Source organism: Petaurus breviceps, unplaced genomic scaffold (genome assembly GCF_028583685.1).
Source record: "Petaurus breviceps papuanus isolate PSGF00001 unplaced genomic scaffold, PetGlider_PUasm1.0 355, whole genome shotgun sequence".
NCBI classification, from domain to species: domain Eukaryota; kingdom Metazoa; phylum Chordata; class Mammalia; order Diprotodontia; family Petauridae; genus Petaurus; species Petaurus breviceps.
In genome coordinates this window covers 994,414-1,001,878 of record NW_027186289.1, presented here as the reverse complement: position 1 = coordinate 1,001,878, position 7,465 = coordinate 994,414, and the positions used below count along the sequence as shown (strand labels likewise).

The 7,465-nt window shown below is 56.1% G+C and overlaps 1 protein-coding gene across 2 annotated transcripts in view; it reads left to right on the top strand.

The window, feature by feature from the left end:
• VRK3 (VRK serine/threonine kinase 3) overlaps positions 1-7,465 on the top strand; it is a 26,500-nt gene that overhangs the window by 10,300 nt on the left and 8,735 nt on the right. For both annotated transcript variants that reach the window (XM_069097209.1, XM_069097210.1), the window contains exons 5-10: positions 235-287; positions 1,894-1,960; positions 2,516-2,600; positions 3,053-3,158; positions 4,028-4,120; positions 6,906-7,038. In XM_069097209.1, the coding sequence (XP_068953310.1) occupies positions 235-287; positions 1,894-1,960; positions 2,516-2,600; positions 3,053-3,158; positions 4,028-4,120; positions 6,906-7,038 (537 nt within the window). The remainder of the gene's footprint in view (positions 1-234; positions 288-1,893; positions 1,961-2,515; positions 2,601-3,052; positions 3,159-4,027; positions 4,121-6,905; positions 7,039-7,465) is intronic.

Here is a 7,465-nt window from a genome sequence, read left to right as displayed (position 1 = left end):
AGAGGTGAGGGGGGCCTTAGAGCAGGGTATGTCAGGGCTGAGAGGGGCCTTAGAGCAGGGGATGTCTGGGCTGGGAGGGCCCTTAGAATGGAGTTAAAACTTTTCCCAGCCTCCTCGTTGTCTGGGCCTGGCACTTGCCTGAGCCTGGGGAGGTTCTGGCCCCAGCTGGGCCTCAGAAAGGTCTGCCTGTCAGCCCAGTGCAGGTGCTAACCAGCCATCTCTCTTCTTTCACAGCCACCTCAGCCTCTGAAACCACCCTTCCGAAGCAAAGATTTTCCCTCAAACTAGTGAGTTGTGGCATGGGCCCCAGCAGGCCTTGAGTTTCCTCAGCAGCTGACCCTCAGGTGACCACGTGGGCAGCCAGCCCCTGAGGCAGTGACCTCTGACCTGGGGAGTCCTGGGCCCTGGCAAGCAGCTCTAGAAGGCAGAGTGCCGGCCAGATCCAAGGCACCCCCCACCCCAGCCACCCAGCCTGGGTGGGAGCTCCCAGCCGTGACTTCCAAGGGCTCCTCTGCTTAGGCCTCTGGCTTCACTTGGAAGCTCTCATGAAGAGGGAGAGACTTGAGCAGTTTAGGAATGTCTTTCTAGATTGACCTCTGTGCTTTCCTCCAGCTCCTTCTTGGCCCCACTAATTCCTCTCCTTTGTTGCTGGCCTTTGGGTTCTTGGAGAGAGCCAGCAGGCCCTCCACCCCAAGCCCTCTCTTCTCCAGACTAGGCATCCCAGGGTCCTTCAGTGGCAGAGGCCCCAGGCATGGAGCATCTTGGCTGGCTCCCCCAAAATGACCTCAGCTGGCTGGGATCTGCCCAGGGCAGAATGGCTTCCTAGGAGCAGATCCCTGCTAGCCCCTGGGATCTGGGGTCTGCCAGGCAGCCGTGCCTAGCCCTTGCCATATTCTCCCCATCCCTGTATCCCACAGCTAGGCCGCACAATAGGCAGGAAGGGGAAGAGGACTTCCCAGCAAGACCAGGGGCAGCTTCCAAATTGCTCCAGAGCGGAATTGTGGGAAAGAGCCCAAAAAGCCAGCTGGTTGGCCCTAGGGATGTCAGGAAGAGACCTTGGACAAGACTTGTCCAGCCCCCTCGTCCTATGGAAGAGGAAACTGAGGCCCAGAGAGGCAAAGGCATTTACCCAGGGCCCCAGTTTTTGTTACGTGTAATGTCTGTACCAGACAGAGGTAGAGGGAGATCCTCACGGGGAAGGCAGGGATTTCTGGGCTTTGGGGGCTCTCAGCATTTCAGAGGGAGCCACCTTCTGGGCTTGGGGGACTTGGAAGGCCTGCCGGAGCAGCTGAGGAGGCAGCCTCCCCTTTTGTCTCTCTGGGGAGTAGTGACCGGTCCTATGGTTAGCTTCATTGTGGAGTCATGTCTGGCCAGCTCTTGTCAGGAAGAGCTTGATCTTGGGCCAGACAGTGACCCACACTGCTCCTGGCTCTGCCCCTGGGACTCCTGCTGCCTGTGACAAGTCCCCCAGTCTGGACATCCCCAGGTCTCCCACAGACCCTCAGAGTGCCTTGGTGTCTCCTCCTCAGCCAGACAACCCTTCCCTGAGCACATTGTATTGAGCCTATCAGCACTGACCCTAGACCCCCCAGGCATTTCAGACAGCCATCCTACCTCCCATGTGCCCACCCAACCCTGTCCAGGTCTCTCTCTCTCTCTCTCTCTCTCTCTTTCTCTCTCCCCCTCTCCTCGCTCTCTCTTTTCTTCTCTCTCTCTCTCTACCTCTCTCCCTCTTCTTTCTCTTTCCCTCTCTCCTTCTCTCTCCCCCCTCTCTGCCCCTCTCCCCCTCCTCTCTTCCTCTCCCCCCTCCCCTCCTCTCTCCCTCCCTCTCTTCTCTTTCCCCCTCTCCTCCTTCCTCTCTCCCTCTATCTCAATCTCTCTCTTTCTCCACAGGACTTGAAGAGTGGGCGCCTTTTCCATGAGCAGAACTTCTTCCAGAGAGCAGTGAAAGAGAAAGCAGGTGCTCCTGCAGGGAGGAGAGGAGAGGGCTCCTCCCTGTCCCCTGTTGGCCCTCCTGGGTGGTCTCTTTAGATGTCATGGCCAGCTTCTCCTGGAAGCCCCCTGATCTCAGCTAAGCCTTTAGAAAGCCACCTGAGTGCCGTTCACACTGAGTTGGGGGCTCTCCTTCACTGGGCTTAGCTCTGAGGGACAGTTTGGGAGCCCAGGACAGTGCAGAGGAGGGGACCTGCCTGAGGTGGAGAGGGCTAGGCAGGAGCCACAAGGCAGGAGTCCTTCTGGGCTCAGGACTGCTGTCCTGCCCAGCCTTCCCATTGATCCTCACAGCTGGCCTGGGAGGCAGGCAGGCAATGGAAGTTCTGTTATTCGAGAAAACAGTCTCAGAGTTGGCTTGGCTTATTCAGGGTCAAAAAACTAAGGTTCCAGCTGGGGCCTTGTGGCTCTTTGTGCCTGACCCTCCGGCCTTGGGCCCACCCAGAGAGGACAGGCCTATAGGCTCCCCCCCCTAGGGAAGGGGAGCAAGGAGGCCCCAGGCATGGCCTCTTTCTGTTCTCCACAGTGGAGAAGTGGAAGAAGTCGCACTCGGTTCCCTTCTTGGCCATCCCAGCCTGCATCAGCTTTGGCCTACACCAGGACACCCATCGGTGAGTGGGCACTCTGGGCCTTGCTTCTCGTTCTGCCTCCTCACTTCCCAGGGCTCCACTGATTTGCTCAGAGCAGTGAGAACCAATTGGGGCGGCCTAGGTTCTGCTCCAGGCCTAAGGGGGCATCTCTTCATCCCAGCTTCCCCCCTGTTCAGAGAGGATTAAATGGGACCGGCCTTAGAGAAATCGCTGAGTCCCACCCCCTCAGTTTCCGCCAGGGAAGCTGAAGGGACTGTCCAGAATGAGTCACTTTGTCGCTTAGCCTTGGTGGCAATCGTGGGCCCACCAGACGCTGTCTGAGACCACCACCTCTCCCAGTTGGCACAGGGTAGTCCGTGGCTTTGGCTAAGAGCTGTCCTCCCCTCCCATGCTGTTCTCGATAGGGTGGTCAGCCCCCACTTTTACCTGCTCTGAGGTCCCAGCCCGGGGTCTTCCGCTCCTGTGTCCCTCAGGTTTCTGGTGTTCCCTGACCTGGGAAGAAGCCTTCAGTCAGTCCTGAATGACCGCCCCAGGAACATTCTGACAGAGAAGACAGTTTTCCACCTCTTGTTCAGACTGGTACGTTGTATGTAAGAGCTTCCTGTTAGGGAAAGGACGGTCCAGACTTGAACTCTAAAGCTGGCAGGGGTCTCAGAGGCACAGTCCAGCATCCTCGTTTTACAGATGGGGAAACTGAGGCCTGGAGAGGGGGAGTGTAGTTGTAGTTGTCCAGCTCACCAGCCTTCGCAGCCCATAGAGCTCCTCAGGGTAGGCCTTAAAGGACGAGTGGGAATTCAGCAGGGAGATGGGGCCAAGGGAGCAGCTTTGTCCACAGACATAGGACAGCAGGCAAAGATACAGAGGCTGGAGAGCACAGGCTGTGTTTAGGCCGGAGAGGGGGAGTGAGCAGGAAAGCTGGAAAGGTGAGGGCCACCAGACTGAGATGGACCTTGAACGCCTCAGAGCTCACTCCACAGGGGACAGGAAGTTACCAGAAGGTTTTTAGTAGGGGGGTGATGTGACCAAACCAACACATAAGAAGTTGTTCTGGACAAGGTGTGGTGTGGACTGGGGGAGCTGGGGAGTGGCAAGCCCTCCCAGGAGGTGGTGGCCTTGGGTAGGACCTGCTAACTGAGGGCTTCTGCAGGTGAAGGGGGGCAGGCCAGAGCCAGCCGGGATTGTCATGGAGGGGCCGGGGAGTGGAAGGCAGTGAAACAAGGGCAGGAGGAAGTGAAGACATACAGGCTTCACCTGGGGCCTGCAGGGCTGGCGGTCCTGGCAGACCTTCCCGGCCGAGCTGGCCCCATGCACCAGCAGAGATCCCAGGTCATCCAGGGCCGGAGAGAGAAAGATGGCAGAGCCCCTGCTCCCGTTGGCTGAGAGCTGAACAGAGGGAGTAAAAGGGTGCCTGCCTGTAGCTGAGCCGGGCTCTTCTTGCGTCCCCTCAGGTGGACGTGCTGGAGTTCATCCATGAGAATGAGTACATTCATGGAAACATCTCCGCAGAGAACATCTTTGTGAATCCAGACACGCTTGGCCAGGTAGGGTGCCGGCCATCCCAGAGCCCTAGGCCCAGAGGGCGGCCGCCCCACCATGGTCTGAGGGAGGTTGCCTGTCCTCTTGGTGCGTGGGCCTGACTTGAGCAAGATCTGCCTTAAACCGAGCTGAAAACTGCCCCTTCTTCCACTTCTCCCTTGTCCTCTGGGTAGTGGTGGTGAAGTCATGTCTGACCCTCCGTGACCCTATTTGGGGTTTTCTTGGCAAAGACTCTGGAAGGGTTTTCCATTTTCTTCTCCAGCTCATTTTACAGATGAGGAAACTGAGGCACACAGGTAAGTGACCTGCCCAGGGTCACCCCGCTCATAAGTGTCTGAGGACAGATTTGAACTCAGGTCTTGCTGACCCCAGGCCCAGCACTCTGCACTGTGGTGCCACCTAGCGGCCCCAGCCTAGCTGTCCTCTGGGTGCAAGTGTGCCGAGGAGCCCCGCGAAGCCTTGAAAACTGTTGTCTTGTCCCCACCCGGGTTGGCCTCTGCAGGTGCTTCAGCTGCCCCCACCTCACAGCCTGTTTCCATCCCTTCCCCTCCTGGGCACTTGGCTCTGCATGGGGACAGTGGGAAGAACCCAGACTGTGGAGCCTGGGATCTGCTTTCCTGTCTTCCTTCTGACCCTTCTGAACCCAGTGATCTTGGACCAGTCACTTCCCTGCCTGCCCTTCAGTTTCCTCCTCCAGAAAACCAGTAGGCTGGACTTGACAGCCTCTGAGGTCCCAGCTCGGCTTTGGCATCTGACCTGTGACCCTCTAGTGCCCTTCCTGAGCGCAGTCCCCTGTTCCAGAGGTCATCTGGCGGGGGGACCATTGGCTCCCTCATTCTGGGCAGGCGGCTTCTGTCATCACGCTGGAGATTCCATTAGCTCTGTGTGTCGCCATATGGGTCACCCAGCATTTATGAAATGCCACGTGGGCACCTGGCCCTGGGTGAGGCTCTGGCAGTAAATGGACACTGACTAACCCTGCGCTTGCTGTCCACTGAGACCCCCAGAACTCTTCCCGACAGACCGTGTTGGGACGCACCTCCCCCCATCTCATACCAGACACCGGGTTTTCAAACACAAGGGTCAGACTTGACATCTTCCTAGATGGCTCAGCGTTCTAGCCAGTTAAGAGCTTTTCCAGTTTGGATTCAAGGACCTAGAGAGTCAGCAAGCAATTATTAAACACCTGCTGGGTGTCATGCCCCGCCAACAAATGAATGAACTAGTATTTTTTAAGTGTTTAATAGGGACGGCGTGGAATCAGGAAGACATGATCTTTGTGAGCTCAAATCCTGCCTCAGACACTGACTAGCTGTGTGACCCTGGGCAAGTCACTTCACCCTGTCTGCCTCAGTTTTCTCCTCTGTAAAAGGAGCTGGAGAAGGGCAGGCAAACCCCTCCAGTCCCAAAGAGTCAAACAGGACTGAAAAAATGAGGGCCAAACACTGTGAAGTGTGCTGAGGATGCAAACAGAAGGGGTGCCTGGTGCCTCCCCTCAAGGACCATGTGCATGTTTGTGCACAGACGCCCGCTGCTCTGGGGGCCGGTGCCGTGCCTGGAGCACTGTCCCTCCGCCTGTCTTCCCGTCCCAGCGACAACCTCACCCTGCACAGGAAGCCTTCCCTTCTCTGAGTTGCACCTCTCTGCCTCTGTAAACCATTTCCCGCTTCCCCTGTGCAGACCTGGCTTTCTGTGTGTCTTTGCACGCTGTCTCCCTGTCCGACTGTGAGCTCCTTGAGGGCAGGCCAGCAAGTCTCAGATTCTCTTCCTTGATCTGTTTTCTAGGTCAGTTTTGTTTTTATATGAAATGCCACCCATTCCTCCTGTGACTTTCAACCTTTTCGCTTTGCTTTAACGTTTCTTGTTGTCCCATGGAATCATTAAGTTCTTTTTGATTCATTCTAATTTTCGAGGAGTCTGCTACATGGGTAACTAAGTTCTTGGTTCTCTTTCTAAAACTCATTTCTTTTCCAGTATCTTCCTCCTGTGCTTGTTCTTGTAGAACCTTTTTTAACTCTTGCATCATTTCTTCCTGGACTTTAGTTGGTCTTGTGGCCAAGCTTTGCTTTGAGGCGGTTGGGACCTCTTCTCCCCTTATGGGCTTGTGTCTTGGCCATCCCTGGCAGCAGAATTGTCTTTATCTCTTTTGTTTATTTATCCTTCCAGCCTTATTTCCCAGGTTGATACTTTGTGAAAGGGCCTTAGTATGTGCTCTTCTGGTGGGACTCTCATGGCTTTGGCTTTTTTACAGGGATGGCTCAAGGCAGAGAACCACAAATGTTCAGGGTCCTGGGCAGTCTGATAAGGCTATGGGCTGGTCATTGCCCTCCTGGGCTTTCAGACCCTGGTTTATACCAGGGCAGCCCAGCTGTGGACTTGCCCCAGGTGGGGCAAGAACAGTAGCCAGTGGTTGGCCTCAGTTCCTGTCAGCTGTCTGGAAGGCTGAGCAGGTTTAGAGTGACTGTGTATGAGTGCCCTGCCCTGTGACATCATGAGGCCAGACCACAGGCCAGGCGCTGGCTGGGTCTGGGGCATACACAGACAAAAGTGAGCCAGCTCCCACATCTTGGGCGTTCTAAACATTCTTTCTGACTCCAAGGGGCTGTCGCCCACAGTGAGGAAGGTGAGCCTTGAAGGGCCTTTGCTCTGGGATTCTGCAGAGAGTGCTCCTGGACTGGGTGGGAGGGTGGATTAGAAGAGCTCAGGGTCCCTTTCATCCCTTAAGATTGTGTGATCTTTAATCCTGGCTGAGCCCTGGGTGCCCACAGCCTCCCGTACCGTCTCTTCTAGGTCACCCTGGCGGGCTATAGCTTTGTGTTCCGATACTGCCCAGAGGGAAAACACGTGGCCTTGGTGGAGCAGAAAAGAGCCCCTCACCAAGGAGCTCTGGAATTCATCAGCCTGGACCTGCACAGGGGGATAGGTAAGAAGCCTGGGGAGGAGGAGCCCAGCAGATTTCTGCTAGGGACTTCTGTTGGCCTCCCACCATCTTGGGCCATAGAGAGGGGCTGGCATGGGTCCCTATTAGCCTAGCATTCTAGGAGGGAGGTACAGTCTGAGGACAGGAGTGTGTGGGGAAGTGAGAAGACTTACTGTGTGACCCTGCACAAGTCACTTCTTCTCTGGGCTTCTGCCCTATGGTTTGGACAAGATCACAGAATGTCAGTAGTGGAGACGACCTCATAGGTCACCTGGTGTGACCGTGCTTGGATAAGAAGTACCTTTATAGCAGCCACGAAGTAAGAGGAAGTCCCTTCCTCCTGAGACAGCGCTGACTCAAGGAAGATTTTACTACAGCTTGTCCCCACCGTCCCACCATGGTTCCATGCTCTAGGGAACCAGCCTAATCC